This window comes from Etheostoma cragini, chromosome 21, assembly GCF_013103735.1.
Source record: "Etheostoma cragini isolate CJK2018 chromosome 21, CSU_Ecrag_1.0, whole genome shotgun sequence".
In the NCBI taxonomy this organism is placed as follows: domain Eukaryota; kingdom Metazoa; phylum Chordata; class Actinopteri; order Perciformes; family Percidae; genus Etheostoma; species Etheostoma cragini.
Genome location: NC_048427.1, coordinates 13,358,446 through 13,385,184, shown reverse-complemented (window position 1 = coordinate 13,385,184; position 26,739 = coordinate 13,358,446). Strand labels below are relative to the sequence as shown.

General features: G+C 39.2%; 2 protein-coding genes across 5 annotated transcripts in view; one reads left to right on the top strand and one right to left on the bottom strand.

Annotated features, from left to right (window-relative positions):
• Positions 1-102: 102 nt before the first annotated feature.
• tmem130 (transmembrane protein 130) lies at positions 103-1,151 on the bottom strand. The gene is given in 5 exon segments (XM_034860846.1): positions 103-209; positions 386-469; positions 606-745; positions 828-999; positions 1,085-1,151. Coding segments are annotated over 5 exon segments (516 nt in total). The 3' UTR covers positions 103-156.
• Positions 1,152-6,785: 5,634 nt separating this feature from the next.
• baiap2l1a (BAR/IMD domain containing adaptor protein 2 like 1a) overlaps positions 6,786-26,739 on the top strand; it is a 28,733-nt gene continuing 8,779 nt past the window's right edge. For all 4 annotated transcript variants that reach the window (XM_034860172.1, XM_034860170.1, XM_034860171.1 and 1 more), the window contains exons 1-8: positions 6,786-7,066; positions 8,779-8,854; positions 9,018-9,104; positions 20,263-20,324; positions 22,083-22,154; positions 22,732-22,866; positions 26,067-26,219; positions 26,306-26,449. In XM_034860172.1, coding sequence (XP_034716063.1) covers positions 7,016-7,066; positions 8,779-8,854; positions 9,018-9,104; positions 20,263-20,324; positions 22,083-22,154; positions 22,732-22,866; positions 26,067-26,219; positions 26,306-26,449 — 780 coding nt within the window. In that variant the 5' untranslated portion in view covers positions 6,786-7,015. The remainder of the gene's footprint in view (positions 7,067-8,778; positions 8,855-9,017; positions 9,105-20,262; positions 20,325-22,082; positions 22,155-22,731; positions 22,867-26,066; positions 26,220-26,305; positions 26,450-26,739) is intronic.

Below are 26,739 nucleotides of genomic sequence, written 5' to 3'. Positions count from 1 at the left end.
GGGTGTGGGGCCTAAACATATCAGCTTCCAGCTTCCAGCTTCCATTCAGAAAGCAATCCTTTTGATTTATTGAATCAAAAGGATTGCTCAATTTATTGAAGGTGTGGTTCAGTCGCAGGGTGTTTTCATACAGCACTGTCAGCGTGCAGCCCCCAATCATGTCCGGCACACAGTTGGGCAGGAAACGCCAGCACACCTGTATGGGAGGACTGTACACACACACACACACACACACAAACACACAATGAGAGATAGAATCATGTTTTTCCTTGGTTTTAAAAAATCAATTTGAACTTGCATTGATCATATCAAATCTGTAAAATTCAAAGGATATCCCGTCTTTAATTGCAATAAACACAAATTAAAAAACCAAAATCCAGCTTACCTTCCATCAACATGAAAAGCCAAACTGGTGTTCTGAGACACCTTATAATCGGAAGCCCATTCAGCTCGATGTGTTTAATGGCATCTACAAATTATTTTCAGTTATAAGTCACTTCTTCATTTATTTAATTCAAGGAATAACATGTAAAGTAGCCTACGGCTAAATATGAAGCTTTTAAATTTGGTAAACTGCTCATAAACTAACACTTAAAACAACAAACCAAGCACTTGGACATCCGTGGAGTAGACGTCAGTACTTAGAGGTGCATATTTGGGCACTCCTACTTTCAGCCGCAGAGTTTAGTTTCCTGATTCTGAGTAATGATAGCGAGCCACCGGCTCAGCCCCCTTGATCACCTCTCTGCAACAAAAGAAGTATTAAAAGGAAACAGAAAAGTAGTCCAAACCTTTATTTAAAGTTCAAATATGGAACGTCCTTGTACCCGTTCCCTAAGTCCCATGTATAGGTGAACTTTGCTGTGCTGAAATTCTTTTGGGGATCGAAGAGTTCAAACATGGTCTCAGTGGGAACACCTGAAGCCAGTTCTCCCGTGTCCCTCACATTGGTGGCGTTTCCGTCCATCTGCTAGAAAACCAACTTCCCAGCTATGCTTTCTGTTTAGAAATAAAATATACACTTAGCTATGAATCAAAAATAGGTACAGGAAAAGGATAACTGAGAAAATGCTAGACTGCTTACCAAAATCTGTCAAAGGGTCTGTGGTCTCTGCCAAACCCAAGGTGATCAGGGGAAGGAGCATCCACATCCATGCAAAAAAAAGTCTGCAAGCATACAACACATCAAGCAGTTTAAAAAAAGGGTAAAAATGTCAACTTTCTTAAATGTCAGTAGATGTTAGATTTACCTGTCCATATCTACTGGTCCTCAGGAGGACCTCAAATGGAAATAAAGACACTGCTGAAAGCAGAGTGGTGGGGCGTGGGGGGAGGAAGTGGGTGATGTGGCTCAGAACTGCCTGTGAGATTCGGGACATCCAGGTGAGAGCTGGATAGGCTTGGAATTGTCATCATGCGTTCCTATCATGTGGCTCTGGAACAACAGCCTGATTTTGAGTAGGAGGCTCTGGCCTGGGTCACATTCCTGTCAGCGAGGTAGGGCTTCTTTCTAAGATGTGGCAAGATTTTTCTTTGAAAACTGAAACAACACCTGATTTCATAAGGAAGGATGAAGTGAATTGATATCCACATGGTGGTGCTATCAACTCAAGAATTACCTCCAAAAGCAGGCTTTTTAAAGTGACTATTCTTAAAATGTGTTAAAGAATATATACAGTACAATAAAAACAGTATTAACATTTCTTGTTGGTCTGTATTTAGATTTCATAATAAAAGTGAACATAATCTCCCCCTTACACTCTCTTACATACACATTCAAAATGTACTCATAATGGATAAAACAGAGCACGGAGATCACATTATTTGTTTTTTCACAGGCTTAGAGTGGAGGCCTATGGCCCTGGAGGCTGTCACCTAGATCTACAGTCACTAACTAGGGCTTGGGAGGGAGCATAGGGGTGCTGGAGGGTGTTAACCCAGCCATAAAGGCACTAACTGGGGCTTAGAGTGGAGACCTATAGCCCTGGAGGCTGTCACCCGGCCATCTGGCTCAAATATATTGAAGCTATGCTACCAGATGCACGAATCCGACCCACTGCATCAGTATCGCAGGTAGCTAGCACTAACCTTGTGATCGTGACATGACCAATGCGCAGTTTCTTTGTTAGTGTCCATGTGCAATTTTTTGTTTCCCGCTATCACCTGATGTTGGGCTGCTGACTTTTTTTGCATGTTTTACAACAATTCCCATCCTCATGCGATCTAACATATAAATGATTCCACACAATGAGGGTAAAATACATGACAAGAGATTTGAAATTTTAAAGAAAAAAAGAGAGCATGTTTCTCATTGGTACTCTATGCTGGCATTCAAAGTACAAAGTATGTATGACATGTTTTATGTTTACGAGGGACTTTTTTATCAAAAGAGGATTTGGGAAGACATGGTTTCCATGGGGCCGGTGTGTCTACAACAGACCTGTCTATGGGGAATAGTAAGAGGACGGATAGCAGAAGGTGTGGCAATCATTTGGCATGAAAGGCTGGACTCTATGATTAGCGTCGTCAGGTTGGAAGTTGACTGGTGTACTGTTGTCCAGATATCGCTTAACAATAAGGTGTTTGCTATCATGAATGTATATACACCATATGAGTCACATTGAAATGAAGATGAATATTTGAATAGACTGGCTTTCATTAACTCTTTTATTTCTGTTAAGCATCCAACAAGTGTTTATGTGGTGGTAGATATGAAGGCTGATATTTCAGACAGGAGTTTTTTATTTGCTAGACATTTGCTACAGTTCTTTGGTGATAATAATGTTATACTATGCAGCCAAATGCTCTTACCTGCAGATAACTACTCTTATATAAGTGAGGCCTGGTACACCACATCATGGCTTGACCACTGCATCAGTACTCCTGATGCGCATGCTAGCCAAAGTTCAATAGAAATTGTGCATGGGGCATCCATGTCGGATCAAATTCCTTTTGTCATGTCAATTGACTGTGGTAGCCGTCCCGAGATGTCTCAGGAGGTTAATGGGGCCTGTGAGGCTAAATTGGATTGGTCTGAGGTCACTAATGAAGATCTATGCTCATACTGCAGTAGATCTGATGTACTTCTGAGCAACATATCTCTGCCCAAGGATGCTTTTTTGTGTTCTGATGTAAATTTTAACATTAGTTCTCACCGTGACGACCTTTCTACAATGTATGAACATATTGGGGGATATGTGCATTAGGCCGGCTGGCCATTATTTATTTATCCTTATAAAATACAGAGCATCAAGCCAGGGTGGGATTACATGTGGCGGTTTATCATGCTGAAGCTGAGGTTGCATTTGAGGCCTGGGTTCGGGCAAGCAGGCCGAATAGGGGGGGCCAGTCTTGGAATTCAAAAAGCGTACTAATGCAAGTTATAAATATGCACCACGTTTATTTCAACAAACATGAGCAAGAACTAAGAGCGGACTCTATGGCTGAAAAGCTCATTGGTAGTGATGTTACTGGCTTCTGGAAGGAGGGGAGAGCTCTGAACAGGGACAGTGCGTCATTACCATGCAACATAGAAGGAGTCTCTGGGGCTGCTAACGTACCGGATTTATGGAGGCAACATTACTTTGACCTTTTTAATTGTGTTAAAAGTGAACCGTATGAAGTTGAGCATGGCGTCAATAGTGAAACAGTTGGAATTACAGCCAATTAGATCTATCTAGCTTTTACACAGCTATCCGATAATAAAGCTAGCGGATCAGATCATATTACTGCAGAGCACCTGGATCGGGCCACCCTGAGGGTTGCAGTTCTCCTTGCCATTTGTTTTACTGGCTTTATGTCTCATGGGGGGTTACCAGACTCTCTGTTGTCCACTACATTAAGGACAAAGCGGGAAAGGTGGGAAGTGGGGATGGTTATTGACCAATTGCTTTAGCTAGTGTATTATCAAAAGTCTGGGAAAGACTTTTATTAGATAGATTGTGTGTTTATTTGTATAGTTCAGAAAACCAATTTGGTTTCAAGGCCAGACATGGTACTGATCTATGTATCTATGCACTTAAGGAAATGGTAGAAACCTACAGGAAAAAAAAATCCTGTTTTTATTGGTTTTATTGATGCCTTCAAGGCTTTTGACTGAGTTAACCACCACAAGCTGTTTTTAAAATTGAGCCAAAGAGGAGTACCGAATAGTATAATTAGAATCCCGGCTTTTTGGGATTCCAGTCAGAGCATACATTTCGTTTTCGTTTACATACATTTCGTTCGAGCATCGTTTGGTGGTGGTTATGGCGTCCGTATTAAAGATATTAATATCTTTAAAGTTACATGGATGACCTGTCTGACCAGCTAAGACAGGATGTAAAATATAATGCCAAAAAGAGTTTGGACATGATCTAAGGAGTGAAAGAGGATAAGGACCTTATTTTTCCATCTTTCCATCTGGCAGGGCAAGTGCTAACTGTCAGTTGTAAAATTAAGTATTTTGGTCACATCTTAACAGATCAAATGTCACATGATGAGGACATGTACAGGCAGCGTTACATGTTATATGTACAGGCTAACATGCTTGCCAGGAAGTTTTTTCTGATGCTGTCAAGATAAACCTCTTTAACCCTCATGTTGTCCTCGGGTCAAATTGACCCGTTTTCCTATATCAGTGTTGTTTTAACTACCCAAAATAACATGATTGATTTCACACAACGCTCTTTGACAAGTACAAATCTCTACTTTCATTCATTTTGGGGTGTCTTATTCAATTTTACCACATTTGAAAAACAAATTGATGTGGTTTTGAAATAGCATTGAGTAAAAGTGATTTTCTGTGATTTTCCATCAACATCCATTCCTTTAATTTTAGTCTAAACAATTTCTAATTTCTGCTTTTTTTAACTCAAACATGAGGTATAATTTCCTAAAAATAAGGTTTATTGACAATCAATTCAAAAAAATAACTGTAAAACTAAAGTTAATAACAACAAGTTTTGTTAAATGTCAAAAAGGGGACAAACATTGAAAACAGTGTTAAAGAAAGGAACACAAACCTAAGAAAAAGGTAAAAAACATTGATAAAAGCGTCAACAAAAGTGTCGATTTTCATTTTGACGGGAAGACAACACAAGTTGTACTGCTTTTTACACTGCCCCCCTGTGGGTCAAGTTCAAAAAAGTAGGTTTCAATAAGCTGCGGGTCGCTTCTAATGATTGTTTGGAGCATTCGACTCAGGAAACCTAAGTGGTGTAGTGCAAGTTAATTGTTATGTCAAGCAGGAGTTATTACGTTCTCTGCTTTATTGAGGAATCTGATGTACTACGGAAGAGGATTAGGGCCACTGGTGAAAAAATGATGTGAGTCCTGACTTTATTCTCAGAATTCTGACTTTATTCTCAGAATTCTAAGAATTCGTTGTGGTGTGACTGTGCTTCTGAATTTACTGGCACATAATTCTGACTTTAATCTCAGAATTGTGAGACTAAAGTCAGAATTCTGAGAATAAAGTCAGAACTCACATGCATTTTTCACCAGTGGCCCTAATCCTCTTCCGTAGATGTACAAATGTATTGGTCGCCTGAATTCTTCTTGTAACATCTGATTGACCCGAGGTTCAGTGCTTTGCGATACCAGTCACCCTTATGGGATTTCTGGTATAGCTGTTTTATTTAGTTTGTGTCTCTCTTATGTATCTGTATCTTTTGTTTATGGACCATGAGTCTAATAATACATGCTATCTATCTATCTATCTATGTAGATTTACTTCAGTCATGATATGTAATGCTTGTCAGCCTCAGCAAAAGCATGCTGCTGATGATACACTCATGGCTTTTCAATATATTGGGGTATACCACCCCCATCAGGGCATGGGCAGCAATGTTCTACAGTCCATGCCAAACCATGTTGCCATTGTCAACTTTTCCTCTAAATTTCTAAAACCTTGTGCCATGTTTACTTAGCTGCATATGACAGGCCGACATGTTAATGTATTATTAGGTACTATAAAACAGCTTCTCACATGCAGCCCATTGAGGTGTGGCTTTGTCATAAAACTGTGGATACTGATCGTGTTACTACGTACTGCACCAGGGTGGGGGTCAATTCATTCGTTCAAATACATCATCGTAACCATCTTAAATGGGTCATTTGAAGACAGATGTACGTTTAATATAAACACATGGTTGATCTAATCCAAATTGTCTACTGAGAAAAAATGCAGAAAGTGTTTAATCTACCTCCAGTCTCACCTACATTTACAAGATGACCTACTGTACTTTAGTACAATTTACAATGTACAAGGTTCTTATACTTTACATAGTAGGTTATCCATATAAGGATCTTTTCTCCTTCTACTCCATATATATATATATATATATATTTACATGTGTTTGCTTCCAGTGTCTTGTAATCGAGTACTTTTCTTACTGTAGCGTTGCTACTTTTACTTCAATGAAGTATCTGAATCCATCTTACAGTGTAACATCTTTCACTGGACGTCTGTACGAAGTAAACATTTGTATTACATGGCCCTCTGAAGGCCAACTGGAGCATTTAATGTTAACACCAGAACCCAATGCCAAAACGAGTCATGCCTTTAAAAATGTGTTGTTGTTTTTTAATAACAAGCATGTAGAAAAATATCGCATACCTTGTATATTTCATCCAACGAGAACTTCCATTTGTATAACACCTATGGTGACGTCACGGTTCCCTCCCTCGCGCTCGTCCGCCCTAAAAGCCCGGGGAAGTCTCTCGGTGTCCCAGCCAGCCAGTCAGTCAGTCAGCCAGTCAGTCAGTCAGTCAGCCAGTCAGTCAGTCAGTCAGCCAGTCAGTCAGTCAGCTAGTCAGTCAGCCAGTCAGTCAGTGCGTCCGCCGCCCACTGCCGACTGTCTCTCTGCCTACATGCACGGACTCGGGGTGCACACAAGGAGCAGAACCGGCTCTGGCATTTCTTTTTCGGAGTGAGTCAACATCTGGATTACGAAACCATTTTTATTTTTCCTATTTGTTATCCGCGTTTTCTTTTATTTTTCCGACTTCTGGGCTTGAGAAACAACCTGCCATCATGTCTCGGGCTCCGGATGATGTTAGCAAGCTTACTGAAAGTACATACAAGGTAAGTCTCATAGCAAATAAAGACATAGTTATCGATATTTGGTGGAGATTATCCCTGGTTTGTGATAGAGGCTAAATAGAGGGAATCAGCTTTTCTTAGTTGGGTTATGATTCAGGTTTGTTCAATTTTAACCCTCACCATAAATCCCAGCAATACCACACCATAACATTGTTGGAAAGTTATGGTGTGTCTGTGATTTTATTTTATTGGCACAGTTTTCTTCCCATTTACCACTTTTTGTATATAGTAGACCCATTCTTTTGCTTTCCAACTGGAACTTTCTGTTGTTGCTTACGCTGGTAATAAAGCATTTTTATGATCTAAAATCAGTAGGCTATTTTAAGTCCAACTAGAAGAAGAAAAGGACATATGCATACATCACACTAAACAACAGTGCAGTCAAATGCCTTCTTGTCTGTCTGACATGTGATGAGTGAGACACAAGTTGTTTCCCCATGAATCAACCTGCTCTAGTCAATGGACATGAAATAATATGATTAATAGTCTTTTTTTCTCTTTTTATTCTTCTCTGCACTACCTACATTTTAAATTTAAAAAAATGTTGACTTTTGATATTTTTTTTATTCATATCTTATATTTTGTGTCAACACTGTTAACGGATTGCTTCAATCCCATTGCACAGGTACTGTGTACTTATGTATAATGACAATAAAGGCATTATATTCTATTCTATTTGATCATGGGATTTATCTCAATTAGTAACTTACATTGCTGCCTCTCATATGTGATAAAAAGGTGAGTGTGTCTGGGGGTGTGGTCTCTGTGAGAACCATGTCATTAAAGTCCCAAAAAGTTTAGCAGAGGTTAAAAGGTAATTTTATGCTTTGGGGCTTGGGTAATAATGGTTAAATGATCTTTTAGTGTCTTTGCTGGATTACTAATCTAAAGTGTGTGTGTGTGTGGGAGGGGATGTGTTTGTCTGTGTGTGTCTGTGTGTGTGTGAAAGAGAGAGAGAGAGACACGCACACTCACACACATACACACACACGCACACACACACACACACACGCACACACAGACACACACAAACAGAGAAAGAGACAGAGAGAGTCATACCTGTAGTTTACAATGACAATTTCAGCTAAGAGAGAGAGAGAGACAGAGAAGAGAAAACAAGGAACCTGTTTCCCTTTTTTTCTCCTCTGCTCTGTTTTTCATGTAAAGTCATACCTGCCCCTTCATTGTTCTACAGAGGGTGTGCTAGGGGAATAGAGACAGGGAGGTGAACAGCAATTGATTGTTGAGGTATTTCAATAGAGAGAGAGAGAGAAAGAGAGAGAGAGAGAGAGAGAGAGAGAAGGGGAGCTGGGAGTAGAGAGTGCTGAGGTTCATGCCAAAAATAGCTGCAACTCTGTGTGGGACTTCGCTCTTTTGAGCAAGTTGTTAGGGGTGAAGTTAAAGATTGAAAGTTTTATTGTTCTCACATGGTGATATTTATAGAGCAACAGCACAAACACACTTGTTTTCATGTAATCTCTTCTCCACCCACTCATTCAAAAATAGCCCCATGAGTTTTAGTATTCTTGCCACGTCCTTTTTTTATTATTTTTTTGAAAAGAAATTACAGACGTTTGTCAGTAAACAAGGAAATTACTTATTACACTGTGTGAAAATGTATCATTTGATCAGAAAAAGAGGAGTTGGAATTGTGGCTTTTCTCCACATCCTTTAATATCGGCTGTTTTTCCCAGAATGTGATGGAGCAGTTCAACCCGGGCCTGAGGAACCTGGTCAACCTTGGGAAGAGCTATGAAAAATCAGTCACAGGTAAACACAGCTTCCCCCTCAAAGTTGGATTAGGCTATACCTGATGATCTATTATTGCTAATAGGAATTTTGAATTTGGACCCTTTGTAAATAGTGTTTCCACTATTCAAAGAGTTGAATAACCGGCCAGTAACTTGTATTCTTTGTCGCTCTCCCCATGCAGCGATGACTCTTGCCGGGAAGGCCTATTTTGAAGCTGTCTCAAAGGTCGGGGAGAATGCTATTGTGTCTCCGGTCTCCAGAGAACTTGGTGAGTTTTTATGCTAGTCCAGGTTAAGCCCACCTATGGTGTGTAAAACCTCAAGGGTGTCTGTTCCAATGTCTCTGTGGTGAAGCTATAGAGCTTGAGAAATATAGTGATTCATCACCTTCATTTCTGTTGGAATGTACTCAAATGAATAGTTTGTCATTTTGGGAAGGCACTTATTTGACTTTTTTACTGAAAGCTAGATGTGAAGATCGACACCACTCTAATGTCTGTATGGTAAATATGAAGCTGAAGCTAGCAGCCGCTTAGCTTAGCACAAAGACTGGAAACAGCTAGCCCGGATTGCTTTAAAGGTAACATAGTCAACCTACCATCCCCTCTAAAGATCACTCATTAACCCATTATGTTCAGTTTGTTTGTTTTCTACAAAAAGCAAAGTTATTAATGTTGATTTGTGGTTTTACAGTAAGGTTATATTCCTGGGTATTTATTCGCTTGCAGCAGTGACTTCCTGAAGGTTACCTAGGCAACCTCACAGTGAAAACAAGACTCTCGGAAGTCACTGCTGCCGGCCAACAAATAGCCCCGTTTCATACTGATTAAACATCAGTGCAATGTAAAGTGTTAATAAGGGAGGTTTAGAGGTGCTGGTAGGCAAATGTTGTTGCTTTTGCACAGAGGCAGGCTTTCTCCAGTCTTTATAAGATAACTGACTGTAGCATCATATTTATACAGACACCAGAGTGGTTTCAATCGTCTTAATCATAAAACACCATATTTTTGTGTGTTGAGCTCTCTGTTTTAGCTACAGGGTGAGACGTCACACTTCTGTACCCTCTTTGTTGGGAATCGCACATGCGCAGTAAGCAGTACTAGCTAGTTAGCTGCAGAGCGTGAGGGCGTGCCACGGGAGCAGCTAGGCGAGCATTATAACGTGTTACAAAGTTATAATCTGAGAACTTTAAAGTCACTCTGACCTGTCTGAATGTAACCCTAGGGAATCTTACATATTGACCAGTTCTCTTGTGTTAAATGGTATTTGCATTGCTTTAAGTCATACACTAAATGTGACAAAACGTTACAGATCCGGCACTGTGGGAAAGAGACCAGCCAGCCTTGACAAAACGTAGCTCCTATGACGCCATTTTGATGCTGCCTAGCACTTACCCACCGTTAGCATTCCATTGACTGCCATTCATTTTGATGTCACTTTGACAGTGAATACCTTACATCTAAAGCTTTAAACATGCTATTTGTCCATTGTTTGCCTCTAAAGAAACTCAACAATGTAGAAAAGGCTCCATTACCTTGTAACATCTGTCATCATCACATTATAGCTCTTTAGCAGACAATTTTGTAAAAATAGACTAATGGCCTTGCGACCATGATAACGTCATAACTATGGGACTTGCTGTCGCATTGTAGAATAATTAAAAAGTAATGCAGGATAAGCTGTCTAGGTTTAATTACTAATGTTTAGCAGCATTTTAGTTAAAAATAATTAGCCTGTGCCTATGTTATCTCCTTACACATACCTACCGTCTCAGCAAGAATCGGATGGACTGAGATTTCTCCTGGCGCAGCTACCAAAAGACTTACAACTTTCAGACAGGTCGCTTACATCACATCTACGTCTTCAAGCACAGTCATCACCGGAAAAGTACTTAGCCTTCACTTGTCTTTGTTGAAATCAATGGCGTCACATTGTCAATTTCTTATACTGTCTGTGAAAGAGACATGATTAGGCATGTCCGTCACGTTTGGTGAAAATGTAAATGAAGAATATATGGCAATAAGGAAGTTAACAAAACACCAAGGCAGCATAGCAGAACATCAGGGCAGTGTGAGTGTCTGAAATGAAACCATAAAAAATAAGTTTCATAAAGCTAAATGGACAGACAAAAAATCCAGACTCCCAAATATTACCTTTCCCCTTTCAGTCAGAAAGAGTTTTTGCCCTATTCTAAAACTTACTAGAAAAATGTGTAAATATTACATCATAAAAATTATATATATATATAGATACACAGGTTAAACTTAGTGATGTTAAAAATAGTTTAAAAAAAGTTATATTAACCATTATTACACTAAGAGTAGCCTACAACATCCCTCTAGTTGCAAATTAGTGAAACAATCCCCATACCCTGCTATTACGCAATTTGGTTGAGTTTTTTTAGGCTGCACCTGTCAGTTAACAATGCAAAGTACATCATCCCTTCATTAAACAAATGTTTACACGGTCGGCCTGTGACATTTTCATTGCATGGCAAAAACAACAAGGTGAAGTAACTTTCACAAATGCCACACCAGATGCTCAACCAGTTTACTCTGAATGTAGACATTTTTGCAGCTGTAAAGGTCCCATGGCATGAACATTTCAACTTATAAGGTTTTTTGACATTAATTAGCATTCCCCCAGCCTGCACATGGTCCCCCAGTGGCTAGAAACAGCTATAGGTGTAAACCAAGCCCTGGGTATCCTGCTCTGCCTTTGAGAAAATGAAAGCTCAGATGGGCCAATCTGGAATCTTGCCCGCCCAGAGAATTTGGCCCACCCATGAGAGAGAGACATTATGGCTTTCAAACGAGCAAAGTGATAGTTGGTAAAGGCCACACCCCTAGCCCCCACCTTGCCCCCCCTTCTTCTCCTCGAAAGTTTAGAAATGGCACATACAAAAGAAAGCTCATTGCGGGACTAGCTCTAGTGGCTGTAATTCTGCATCAAGGCTGAATTTGGGGAAAGAAAATTCAGATATGGTATTAGGGGACCATTATGGACTATATAAAATCATCCAAAGACCACCATGTCATAGGACCTTTTGTGTTGCATAATTACATCTCCAGCATATTTTAGTAGAAGAATGATACTTTTAAAGAATAGACAAAACTGATGATTTGGTAAAAAAAGAAAAGATATATGCAATATGTGACTATTTAGAATGATTATTTGACCCGAATCATAATAATCTATCCCAACATTAAAATGGCTCTTAGTTAAAGGCACATGAAGTCTTGAACACTAAGCTCGAAAGTCATTCCTTGACTGCCTGGAATGGACGACAGCAAGACAGTGTGAATTCTCTCACACATTGCAGTGATCAGAGTAGCAAACATGCTGAACAAACAGAAAGACAGAGAAGACTGTCTTCCCACCACTGATCCTCCTCATCCCCTGTTTCTCCATCTGCCTCATCAAAACCCTACCGTCAGTCTTTACTATCAGTCTGTAGAGGGTGTGCAAAAACCAAAATGTACTTTTTTTTGTATTGGTGCTGTATATAATTAAAAAAAAGACATAAGACAGAGTTAAAAGAAAAAATCGACATGTCAGAACACGCAGACTTTACAGCTTTCTCCCTTTCTTTCTTGTAAAGACTTCTACAGGATTTGCAGTTGCGTATTAATGCGTCAAGTGAATCTTTAATCATTCACGGCCTCTCTGACAGATTTAGGCATAGATTTGAGACTGCACGACTGTTTAGAAATAACAGACAGAATGCATTAGTGTGTTGTTATGACAACGTTTTTTTCTATAACGTGTGTGGTGTATTAAGCAATTGGCGTCATTGTGGTTGGCAGGTATTTGCAGAAAAGTACCTGAGGCTTGTACTTCATACCGCACTGCTCCTTTTCCGGGACTAGTTTGTCCACATTTTCTTTTTTTAAATTGGTGCTAAAATGGAGTGGAAAGTGTAATATTTATAAAGAAAGACTTTAAGTCAAACATCACAACTGCCTGAAGACAGACAATTGAGGGAAAACTGACCTCTGCTGTTTGAAAAATAAAACTATACTTTATAGGAAAAATATGTACAATTTTAAACTTTATCAACTAGTTATTAGCATAATGTCTGATGAAAGCTCAGATGAGATTTTCAACCATGTCCTAATTTAAATAATTTCTTTCATTTGTGATCATTTCATGGGCTGCTACCAGTGCTAACTACTATCAATTAGCCTGAATATTTGAAAGTAAAAGTTCAAAAATGTACCTTAATATTTTACTATGTAACTTTGTAGGACAAAATCTTTCAAACCAATCGTATACCCACAAATTAAAAGTTGAATTATTAGTATTTTTGATTCAAAAACGATTTTTTATTTTAAAAAATAAAAATAACAAATGTAGTTACTTTCCGCATGTGATAGTAAACACACCATTACAAATGAAAAAAAATATGTGTCGATTTTTGGAATTCTATGAATCGATTTTGAATCTGTAGAGCTTGAATCGCTTTTCAAATGGGAATGGATATTTTTGCACATCCCTAGCAGATATTGCTGTGTAACCAGTAGCTAATGTTTGCTTAAGTTAGCAGATATTTCTGTGTAACCAGTAGCTAATGCTTGCTTAAGTTAGCAGATATTTCTGTGAAACCAGTAGCTAATGGTTGCTTAAGTTAGCAGATATTGCTGTGTAACCAGTAGCTAATGGTTGCTTAAGTTAGCAGATATTTCTGTGTAATCAGTAGCTAATGGTTGCTTAAGTTAGCAGATATTTCTGTGTAATCAGTAGCTAATGGTTGCTTAGGTCAGCAGATATTTCTGTGTAACCAGTAACTAATGGTTGCTTAAGTAAGCAGATATTTCTGTGTAACCAGTAGCTAATGGTTGCTTAAGTCGGCAGATATTTCTGTGTAACCAGTAGCTAATGGTTGCTTAAGTTAGCAGATATTTCTGTGTAACCAGTAGCTAATGGTTGCTTAAGTTAGCAGATATTAGTGTGTAACCAGTAGCTAATGGCTAATGTTAACATAAGAAAGATATTGCTGTGTAACTGACATTACCAAGTCAGTTTGCTAACTTTATTGCTTATCTCTACTTGTGCCAAAGAATATTAAAATTTCTTTTGCTAACATAATCTATGTACACAGCTTAAAACCATATTTATCAGTACAAAAATGTGTTATCTGTGGCGTTTGCTGACAGAGTGAAGCTTGTCTGTGTTGCCAGTTCTTGTGAGAGTTTGTTGACTTTTTTGTCTCCTTTTAAGTGTCAGATAATTCTGGAGAAATGTGACTTGTAAAAAAGGAGTGCAATATTTACTTCGTTGACTATGCGGTGGTGTTCACCTTCACTTCTCCCTTTGTAACCAATACAATGGACTTGCCGCTAGTCTGCTAAAGAATCAGGGCAATGGCGAAACCCACTTGACTCAGTTGCAAGAAATCACTTTTACAGTTACACTTCTAAACTGCCTCTGATTGTGCTACTGTCACGCTACATTTTAGCAAGTTATCATCTAGCGAGGATATACATTTTACACAAAAGCAAAAATAAAAGTAAACAGGCTACAGGTTTGTTTTAAAAATTAAATGTGAGATTAGTTATAGGCCCCAGTGGCCACTGTTCAGCAAACATTCGCATAGCTTAACATTAGTGAATACATCTGATTTGGTTGTCATATATATATATATATATACATATAATAATGTAAAGTGCCATGGCTACGCGGCTGGTGTGCCATGCTGTAATCTATAATCTCTTTTTAAAAGTCATTTTTTTAGTGGGTGTGTACAATAGGAAACTTCCTGTGTATTAGGCCATGACTGGACTCCACCGGGAGTTGCCATCCACTGTGAAAAGCTGCAGGTTCTGAGGGACTGAAAATATTATAGGAGAATAGCGCCATCCACACCCTTTCCACCTTTTCTTTGTTTGTCCAGCCTTAGTCAAAATAGTTTTTTTGAAATATTGAAGTACAATGCAGTGAGCGAAACGTTAATGTCAGCCAGAGCCATTTCATTCTCCCTAGAGAATGAGAATTCAGAACGGAGAAGCCGCTGAGTGTTTCCTGCTGATAGCTTCTGAAACCGATTTCGGCTTTTGAAAGGAGCTATATCTTCTGAAGGGAGGTTCATGTTATAGTTATTAAGAGTTGACATTTAAAACATCTGGCTTAGCGCTATTTGACGGGACTAGTTTGCTCTCTAGACACAACACTGTATTGCCTGTATCAGCAGTACATGATGTGCAATTTATCTTTCATGCCAGTTGCAACATCAACCGGAAACATCAGGGAACCAAAAAATTTTTCAAAAGTCAATGAAGATACACGTACCTTAATTTTACGCCCTGCGTTATAGTTTGTGTCTCAGAACACCTGGAGAAGACTCATTAAACCTCGCTCAAGAAAACACTTAGGTGCAAAGTTAGTCTAAGAACTTCTAAAGCAATTTTCTTTGCAAGAGTTAGCCGTTCACTTGATAGAGAGGAACAGGCTCACCCTTAATAACAATGCATGCCTCCATCATGAATAATGCAGTTAATATGTTCACCAATTATGATTTCTTTTCTATTTTAGAGCTTTAACAGGGTGTCTTTGGACCATAGTGTTTATAAAGCGCTTTTCTTAAAATAAATGAGATCATGTATGTGACATTAGAAATTTTAGTGCCCACCTAAGGCTAAATAAAGTATTGACATGTGCATTGACAACATTCCCTAAAGTTTCATTGGAAGCATAGTTAGACATTTGAGGAAATACATTTGTTGTCTTGAGTTAGTTAGGTAAAAAGATAAATACCACCCATATCTGTGCAATTTCATGCTACAGCCAGGGTATGGTTAGCTTAGCTTAGTAGAAAAACTGGAAGTAGGGGGAAACAGCTAGCCTGAGTCTGTCCAAAGGTTAAAAACTCTGCTTACCAACCCCCCCAAATTTATTATACTGTGATATAAAAAGAGTAAGTAACATGTTTAAAAAAATCCGGATTGTTCTTTATTCATAGACAGAGACAGGCTAGGTGTGTCCTCCTGCTTCCAGTCTATATGCTAAGATAAGCTCATGGTCTCATGGATCAGCCACATGTTTAGCTTACAGACATGAAAGTGGTATCGATCTTCTTATCTAACTCTCAGCAGAAGAGTGTTGAAATAAAACCTGATAGGTGGTATCAGTTATACTGCTCATGAGAAGTATGAGCAGTTAATGAGGACAATTAGCAAGACCATATGGCATAGAAGAACCACTTAAATATAAGGGTCAGTCACAGATTGTTTTCCTACATAAAATAGAGTGTGGAGGTTCACTCACTGTTCAGTCAGTCTTGACTCCTTTCGTCACACTCCACAGCTCTTTAATGACCCAAACCTGGAACACCCTCCTTCCGCATCCACTGGCACTAGCACTTTTCTCCAAGGGACCTCTAAAGAAACCAGAGACTCACTTACCGCTTAAGAAACTGTGATGTTGGAGCATCTACAACACTGTCAAACTTCAGTCCTTTCACAAAAAAATCCCATAGTTCTTTTTGTTCCCTTCCTTTGCCTGCTTTGCGGCTAGAAGTCGTGTGTCGGTTATTATAGATCTCATCCGGTATTTAGACAAAATCACTGTCTATTCAGTTTCTTCTCTTCCCATAAAGAACATATGACGCACACATGTAGTTTTTAAAAGATTATTTGAGGTTTGCCTTCAGTTTGTTTTATTAAGTAAATAGAGATTTATTGTTGATGCTCGGGCCTGCAGTTGTGTATTCCCGTAATAAGTGATGTTATGTGCTATGTGTGATGGCAAGTCATCGCTCAATGTTAAGGCAGCTATCACAGCTATTGATCTACAGTAAACACATAGACATGTTGAAATCACTAAACAATAAATACACATCTAAAAAGGTGGATTTTGATCATGTGACAAACTGAGGATCTACATTCAAGGTGGCATATTTGATTGGTATTAATGACTGCTGTTCAAAGTGCTTTAATTAAATAAACTTACACAAGTATTTTAGTGTGTGGATGTGAATTGGGTGGATGTGGTAGAGCTATTATGATTAAAAAAGTAGGGATAAAAAGCCAAATTATTACCTCCGCAAAGAAGGTTATGTTTTCAGCTTGTTTTTCCGTTTAAAAAAAAAAAGAATTGTCAACAGGGCTATGGAAAAACTACTGACCCGATGTTCATTAAACTTTGTTAAACGGTGTAGCATGGGTCAAGGAATAACCCAATATATTTTGGAGCAGATCCAACTCACGGGAGGAAAAATTTGTTTCGAACTGGGAACATTCAAACTGCATTAATGTTGTGAGGATATAGGACATGCCTTGGCGGAGGTTTGCACTCTCAGTGCTCTTCTAGTTTAAGTTGTTTAACATTTGATAGATGATTATTCTATTAATTGAAAAAAAGTATTGGCAGATCAAAAATGATAATAAGATATGGTTGTGTATCTCCCAAGTGTAAACTTAAGGTCAAAGCAATGCAACCTTTCCTTCAGTCTGCATTTATGAGTTAATTTATAATCAGAATCAGCTTAATTTTATCAGGCATGAGGAAACATATGAGGAATTTTGCTTTGGATCGTATTGCTCACAATGCGCAAACAAACAAAACAAATAATATAAACATACCATACTATAAACAGAAAAAACTTGTTTCTGACAAATTCTCCTGAAAAAACTACTGAGCTTTCGTTCATTTCACATATTTGCCCGATTTGTGGATACAAGGGTCATTTATAAGCCAAGCTGGAGCTTTCAATCATGATCTATGCAGGGGTTGTTGGTTGTGGTTGGTTGTTATACACTAAAGGTGAAGATGGTGTTCAAACACAGCCCCCTCCCGAGGTGTTTCCACCATACTGGATTTTGTACTAATCACAGTGACATCATTATGATAACAGGAAAGTCATCCATGGCAATATACAAACAGTGTCTTTCCCTGCTTGCACTGGAATGTGTGTAAATGAGATACCATGCGATCCTGAGTCACAGATAGGATGTGGCCGGATGTCATCACACTCCTGCCTCCATGGACAAGCCCAGTGATGCATCTCAGTGATGAAGCGCTTCCACAAAACGATGACTAATGACCGCTGCCAAGGCATGTTGGTTGCACTTGGATGGAGAAGTAAAGGCAATAGACAATCTTGGAAGGATTGCCAGTTAGATGAAAGTGGTGAAATATAGGCGAGCCTGAGGAGAGGTGCTAACAGGTCAGCTGCCAGCGTTTACTCTGCCAACGTTGCCTAATATTGTACAGTTTCCTTATCTATCATTAAATTGGCAGGTGTTGGCACAGGGCACTCCCAGCTCATAAATGGCATCACCTGTTGAGAATGTCAAAGGCGTTGCTCTGTTTCCTATCTACAGTCTTGTAAAACGGGCATTTGATACTGGAACCCGTTCAAATGATGTGAAACTTGAAACTTTTCAACTTCCCGCTTTTTCAGCTTTTTTTTTACTGTGACGCTTTTTCCCTGTAACAATCAACAACACGGTGGGGTTGTGAACGTTTTAACTCCATGGTGTTTATTTTCATTTCAGCCAGGCTTAAAGCTCAGGCTAGACAGTTAAATGCAAAGTGTTCATAGTAATGAATCCTAAAGTCATGCTGGTGAATCATGGATGGTGTAGTTTTCCACGTGAATCACGTGAATCAACCCTGTACAAACCTGTGTAAAAATTCATGTGAACACGGCGTTGTAAATTTGATATTGTCGAAGCAAAATTAAATTATCTTGGCACTTAAAATCCTTTCAAAGAAAAGAAATGGCCTGCAACCGATACAGGAGATTAGATAAACTGAGATAAAGCCGCTCCTGCGATGCCCTTGAATAGCAGTTTCAGCACAGTAGATACTAAAAACTTTGTGTAGCCAGGTACTTCTCTTAATTTTGTATTCACAGTTTAGCTCGAAAGAATCCAGTTTTGTAGGCTACTTCTTCCACCTTAGCTCTCAAACTGTATTTTCATGGAAAAAAAGCATACAAGCATCAACTCTCTGACTTCTTTCTGCTCCCTGTCATGTGACAGATTCCTGATTCACTTGCAGTCTATACCCAAGTTTACTCTCCATCCAGCAGGCTTTCACACCTTATTAACTCCAAAGGTGAAACCTGCAGGTGTACAGCACCCCCCTCCCTCCCCCCAGCCTTTCTCAGCCTCCCCCTTTGCACCCCTTGTGGTCCGTTGTTGGGGCTGTACAAACAGCCCCTGGGGCCGAGCGCCACCCCACCCCGTCAAAGCACAAAGGCAGCATTTACCAGTACGTTCTGGTGACCTTCAGAGGGCAATGTTGTTGTAGCTGGCCGCTGCCTGCTGGATCACAGAAGTACAGCTCTGCATTAGTGGTTCATTACGTTTATTTGACCTGAGTGGAGGTGTGAAGGGAGGAATGTCAGGTGTTGTGTCCAGTGTATGTTTAGGTAGAGTGTGCTCACATTGCTATTTTTTCCTAAATATCACAACGTGAACTAGACACCTGTGCTTTCTTTACTTTCTTATGAAGGTGCTAAAGCTCTTGCAGGTTGTTAATTTTACTCTCATGGTGACACTATCACATGTCCCTAACCATGTCCTATAGTAAACCTTGAGTCTAGATTTCACCCTATTGTGATAGAGGTAGCACTATAATCTGCTTAGCTACGATTGTCCACTTCTGTTTACAGTATTGACTCATTCCCATTGTCTCGTGTCAAATGCTGCTCTATCTGTGCTGTAGCCTGTGTGTGAATGGAGACTGTTCTGTGTCTGACCGCATAGTACCAGAACGTTTCATAGAGATTACTTATTGACAGCTGTTCAAATATTGAAAGGAGATAAGTCATCTGTGCAATATGGGCTGTAAAGATGTATTCAAGACCATATGAAAAACAGGTCAGGTTCTTACAGGCAATTTGTAAAAAAAAATATTTTTGAAATTTCGGGAGTGTTTATTGTTTTATAGTTATTTTTCACAAGCTATTGTAAATGACATCACTTCCTGAATCTGCATCTTATGTTATCATAACTGTTTTAGTTGTTAGGTGTCTAGTTTCAAAAAGCTTTCTGTCACCTCCCATGACAAATACTTAATTTTGAGAAAAACGCCTGTGCACTTTATTTCCAGGAGTTAGATGAGACAATTGATACGGTAAATATTAAGCTACCACCATCAGCTACTTAGCTTAGCTTAGCACAAAGACTGGAAATAGCTAGCCTGGCTCTCTCTCAAGGTAACAAAACCACTATTAGCACATATACAGTACATATCTTGTTTGTTTAATCCATATTTAAAAGAGTGCAAAAACAACACATTGTGGTTTAACAGGAGAGTATGTGTCACTTCCTGTAGTGGTATCACTCTGCTTTTCTAACTCTGCGAAAGCTAATAGATGTATTTCCAAAAAACTCCTCCCTGTTCTGAATACAAAACCACAGGACCACACGGACAAAAAGAGTTTATCTTTCGTTGTAATAATCTCTGTTATCTTTCTAGGTGTGGTTTTGATGGAGATCTCAGAGGCACACAGGAGGGTCTACAATGAACTGGAAGAGAATGTAAGTAGCTTTAAAATATGTCTGGTGGTATTGTATAATATTTCTTATTGTTAACAAATCCCACAAAAAGCCCAAAACCAACTATGAGTTGATCCCACAAACGTACATCCTGTGTATCCAAAGCATGATATATCTTATTCCTCTGTGCCATTGACCTCCATTGTTGTCCTAAACACATTGATCAGCCACACCGTTTCACTAGGTGACATGATCCTTCATTACACTAAAGATGGGCACTGTAGTTTTATTTTGATTTGATACCACATAGGCAGCCATAAATGCTCACTAGTGCACCAAATCTAAGAAAATAGTCCCCAACAGATGCACAATTTGTTTGAGTAGCATTAAAAACTACAGTGCCCAGCTGTTTTAGGAAACTGTTTAGCATTTCTTTTATATAAAAGTATCTATTTGTGACTTGTTTTTAAAGATAAATTCTAACACATTATAGGTTTCAGTACAAAAACCATAGAATTTGACCAGCTTGGATTTTGAATGGACACCCTGCGTTCTCTCAGTAAAGCTAGCAGCTCTTTTTTATTGTTCCCCTTATCTTTGCTCTATTCTGTCTTGTTCCGAATCAGAAGAATGAAAGCAACATAATGGCTCTGAAGGATGAAAATAGTCTTTCCTGTGTGGAAATTATGTCATTAAACCAATTTTGTGCATTAAAAAGTCACCTGTTGAGCCTCTAAGAGAGACTGATTGTCATTCTTAGAAGTACCCATGTACCACCAGCACTCGTCTTATCTTCACTTAATAGAAAGAGATTGGCCATTTGCTACACTGTTCTTTCTTGACACATAAACTCTCCACGCTTTTGAGCTCATTCTTTTCATTTTAGAGAGTTCAAAGTAGTTGTAACAAATGGTAAAATAAAGTTTTACAAGATTTGGAAAACCATAGAATCATTCCTGACCCTTCTGCCTCGGGGGGAAATGCTTCAGATACCTGTTAGTGACAAGAAGTAAATAGAAGTCAAGTGTGGCCAGTTTTGAAACTGAAACACAACAATCAGTCTGATGTTAGAACAGTTTTGGAAATGAGCACAATCTCTTTAAAAAGAGCAAATAACATACTGTGTGTGTGTGTGTGTGTGTGGGGGGGGGGGACGACCTGGATAGGTCAACAGGTACAGCGTGTTTACTCTTGTAAAAAGACTCAGTCCTTCAACTCCGACCTGCTGTGATTCCCTCTCTCTCGCCCCTCTTACATCTTCAGCTGTCCTGCTGATAAAAAGGCCTAAAATGGCAAAAAAAAACATTTAAAAAAATTACATACTTTTTTCTAACCTGGACTGATTAGAATCTGCATACATCTAAAGTATGTTTGAGAGGGGAAAGTTGTAAATCGTTAACCATAACAAGCTGATAAGACACCTGATGGGTGGAATCTCATCTATTTAGAACTCCATTATCATGCTTTGCACCAGGTCACTCCACTCCTAGTCTCGCTTTGTCAGACCTTCCTCCAAAGCGTAGTTTTATTGGTCTCCCTAAGGAGAAACTTGTTTTGGACATTGAGTAACTTACTTTGCTGCAAGAGTTACAGACACACCTAAATGACCTAAATGAGTCAAACCCAGTGGAGTTTCCGGCAACAACAGAGCAATCCCTCAAGTGGAACTTCAAGGAAATACACTACTCCACTCCTACTGTAACATCCCAAGGGAATGAACTGTACATTGTGTTTAGTACAGCGTGCATGCAGCGTGATGTATGTTACAATAAATTTAAGATGTGTGTTTTCTCTCTGCAGTTCAAGAGGTTCCACAGGGATATTATTATTGAGCTGGAGAAGAAGACGGAGATGGATGTTAAATACATGAATGTGAGCATAATCATAAATCTACCAACACATTTTATGAACAGGTAGATTGTAGATTTGCCCGGTCAGACTCATTGGATTAGACCAGAGATATATTTAATGGGGGGTCAGGGAGCACTAGGGGGTCCTGAGAGTTAGTGCAGGGGAGCCGCAAAACAATGTAACATTTTTTGGGAAAGTTTCTTATGCATTCATTTTAATGCAAAATTTGAATAGCAAAAATAAGTTGACATACTGTATTTGTCATTTAAGAAGCCTTACTATAGGTAAGTTAGCCTTACAGTTAAGTTCAAGGAGTCACTGTGCCTTCCAGATGTATGTTTAATAGTAAAACATGATGCATAAATAATATCCATTTATTTTCACCCATTCTGCTCAGCTTAACATGCAACTAAAGGGTTTACAATATATGTGTTAGGGGGTCCGTACTCAGTCTCTCTTTCAGCTTATTGGTCCCCAGCCTAAACATCAAAGACGTTTATTTGCATCTGAGGAACTTTGGGTAATGAAAACTGCTCATGTGTTCATCAGTTGCTCCCTTCACTGGTCTCATGCCTGTCTTGTCAAACATCTCCTGTAGGCCACCTACAAGCGCTATCAGTCAGAGCACAAGCTGAAGCAGGACTCCCTGGAGCGCTCTCAGACAGACCTGAAGAAGCTCAGGAGGAAAAGCCAGGGAAAGCACTCATCCAAGTATGAGATCAAAGAGAACGAGGTGAGACTGAAACCAAACCGACCCCAACTTTTCCTTCCCTTTAAAAAATGGCATGCCTGATTCTTTTCAGGGCGTTTCATGCATGCTTACGCTCTGATGCTTATGAAAAGATAATGACAAGTATACAATTTATGTGACGAGGCGGAAAGATGTGGCCAAGATAGTGGCCATGATACAAACAAAAGCCAGTACAAAAGGTATTCCAGGTTTTGCATTGATGACGGACATTTGAGATGTGTGTTCACACACTAAGTAGGTCTACCTTAAAACACCACAAAGGTGTCACCACAACTGTAGTTGTTTGCAGAATCTCTGTTTTTTACATGCAGCGTTATGAGACTATTATACTTTGGGTCACTGTGTTCAGCTACAGACGGAAGATTGTGTTTTTATTAAAAGTGTACACACCCACATTTACAGAAATATAAGCATGCAGGCACATGCACAGTTTCTGAAATGCAGGTTGTATTGGATGCAGCAAGTGGGATTAGTCTTTACCAAATGCTTTGCTTAAGGTTGCTTCGTTCATTTAAACCAAATGTATTTGTCACAAAAAAGTCAAGATCGATTTTTATTTTTAATGGAACTAGGTAGTTATTTGATCCAATATTTTGTATGCCAAAATGAAGCTGATACACAGCTAAACATCTACTTCTACTAAATTATCCATGCTAACTAGCCAAATGTTAACATGCTGATCACACTAAACTAAGATGGTAAACCTGGGTTAACATTGTGTCTGCTTTTCATCAGCGAACATTCTTACATGTCATTGTGAGTATGTTAGCCTTCTGGCGTTAGCATTAAGCACTTTTTAAAGTTCCAGAATGTAAGAATGCAGCTACAGAGAGACTTTGGAAGTTGGATATTTTTGGCCATGGATATATGTACCATATTTCATGGCAGTGAAACAGTTGGACGACCGAAATTGCCATTGAAAGAAAATACAGCAATAAATACATAAAACACATACAGTTATACACAGGTAGATGTCCTCATCAGAATCACCAAAACCATTAAAAAGTATGCAATGAAAACCATTAGACAACATGCAGATAACAGCCCAAATTCTACACTACTTAGAATAGAAGATCTCGCACACGTTAGTGCCATTTATTGGGAGGTAAAATCTGTACTCTGATGGAACACAATTTAACTCACTGTGGAAAGGTTGCAAGGGGTCAAATAAAATGTAGCTATCACAATGCTACAACGTGCATCCTATCAGAGTCAGAGGACATGCTTTACAGCTAGTGTGGTTTCACTGAAATGATAAACACACCTAAGCAAGTGTAACTGTACACACACATGGCCTTGAAGATGTATTAGTCAGTTGTATACATTGCCTTGCTTGAGCCGGTTCATTGTGTGGTTTGCAGTGACCCTGAGTACGGTTGAAGTGTACGCTTCCACATGATTGTTGCACATTGCTGGGTGTTAACGTCCTGTTGTCCGTTACCAACAAGCAGTGTTAACACCTGAGTCAGGGAGTTTGTAAATCAATGTAGTAGGAAGAAGTAGGGACTGCAAAACCTGAGTAGTAACCCCTGTCTGTCTCTTGTTTTAATTTAATCGACTGTTTTCATGGCCTCACTTTGATAATGGAACAAAGCCTTTGGAACAAAGCCTTTTATTTAAAAAAAAGTCAAGAAGTGATCGCAGGTTAAAAAAAAAGCCTGTGATTCGCATTCTTCTTTTCACTTTTAAAATGACAATTGCACATTAAGTTGTCTTATCTGGGCCCTCTCCTCTTTCAGAAGAGGCTGTTTTTTTTAATCTGATAAAAGATCACACTGGTGGACTACAGAGGAAACAAGGCTAACAACCCTGGATTTCTCATCTCAATCATGTGTAGTGGCGCTGCCAGTGATGAGCTTAGTCATGTCTTTCTGCTCTCGCACCTCTGGCTGAGAGTCTGGCAATGTGAGAATGGGAAATTGAGAGCCTTGGTTCAGCGTCTGACAGGCTCTCATAGAGAGAGAAAGAGACCAGACAGTAGAGTAGGGTCTTCGACGGAGCCCTTGGAGACAGGCTGCTTTACCGTCACCATGACGACCTGGAGAATTGGGAGAGATAATGTGCGAAGAGTGGGTGTAGAATAAATGGATGGAGTGGGTTGAGGAGTCATTTCAAAGAGACATGTCTTATGTGCGGTCCAGTTGTCCATCTACTGAGTTACAGGCTGATTTGTTCTCTGTGGAGAAGGAGTGTCTTTAAGCACACTGATTTGGTTCACCGAGACTTTGAGTGCAACGCCTATTAGTGTCTTGATTTGACCTGAGCACTCAACATTGAGTTATGGCCACTGAGTTAGCGTTTACTGCATCAAGAGCCAGTTTCCTACTGAGGTCAGTGTCAAAGCAGCACATTCTTCTGAACTAATTCACCCTGTGGCCCAGCCTGTGATGCCGGGGTGGAGGTGCTGTCACCACCTTGAACACGTACTCAAAACAAACAATAAAATTATTACTTTATACATTATTTTTTAAATGTAAAGGAAACCTAAACAAGTAAATTGAAATAAAAAAATTTAGAGAATAAAAGGAAATTATGGGAATAAACATAAATAAATTGACTTAATTTTCTATTTCTATTTATTTATATTAATTATTTTGTAATATTTTCTTTTTTCTTTTCCTTGCTCCTTTCTTTTATGTTAGATCAAATCACTTTTTTCATTCACTCATATTTATAATATTATTCTCCTGTAATGTATTCTATGTTTTCCCTTTTCTTTTCTTTATTATTAATGTTTCATATATTTTCTATTATTATAATTATTGTTATTATTGTTATTATTTATTGCTGTTATGTTTTTTAGTTTTGTTTTACGGTTCATTGCATTTATTGAGGCCTATTCTACCTTCTCATGCTGAACAAAGCACCCTGATTTTGGTTTCATTGTTTTGTTAATTTCAGTGCCAAAAATGGGCCGGAACTCACCAGTACTGAGTACCATGCATTTACATGTGTATAAATATATCCAAGAGACACATGCAATGATCATGTCATAAAACTGCTGAATTAGAGTACTGGCACCTTTTCTGGTCCTATTCATGCACCGGCTCATTGCCTTTGTGTTCACTTGTGGAAAATCCTCTCCATTGAATATAGTAAAACAAAATCTTTCTCTTATTGTAGTTTGAAACTAACTAGGTAATAAACCTCTCTTTGCTGTCCTACTATGACCCTGTCGGCAGTACGTGGAGACCATCTCGTCACGCCAGGTGGACATGCAGAAGTTCATCGCTGATGGCTGCAGAGAGGCCTTACTGGAAGAAAAGAGACGCTTCTGTTTCCTAGCGGATAAACACTGCATGTTCTCCTATCAAACCAGCAACTTCCACGAGAAGGTAAGCATGGACAGAGAGGTGAACCTGCATAGTCAGACCCCTCCATTAGTGGACTGTGTTACACCTTTTTTCTATGGTTTTTCCAGGCCAAAGAGATGCTGTCCGTGAAGCTCCCCAGCTGGCAGGATAAGTGCAGCGAAATCACCAAGGTGCCAGACACAGTGACGACCATGATAGAGGAGCTGACCACCCCTCCAAAACCATCGCCGCTGGTTGAACGCTACAACAGGGTGAGTGTTAGCTGGTCACGCATGGTTTCATGCTAAAATGAAAGTGTGCTCTGTGAGTAGGGAACGGGGGAAAAAACGATACAGCATAGTATTGCGATATTTCCCGTGGCAATACTGTATCGATTCCAAGTATTTATTTATTATTATATATGTGTTGGTCAGTTTGTCTGCTTGACAATCCCATTTTGCAGTAATAAAATTGAAGTGGGATGAACAAACATGTATCTATTTAGATAAAACAGATGTTGACAAAGTTTCCTTTTGGGGACATCATTTGAAATTGAAAATAT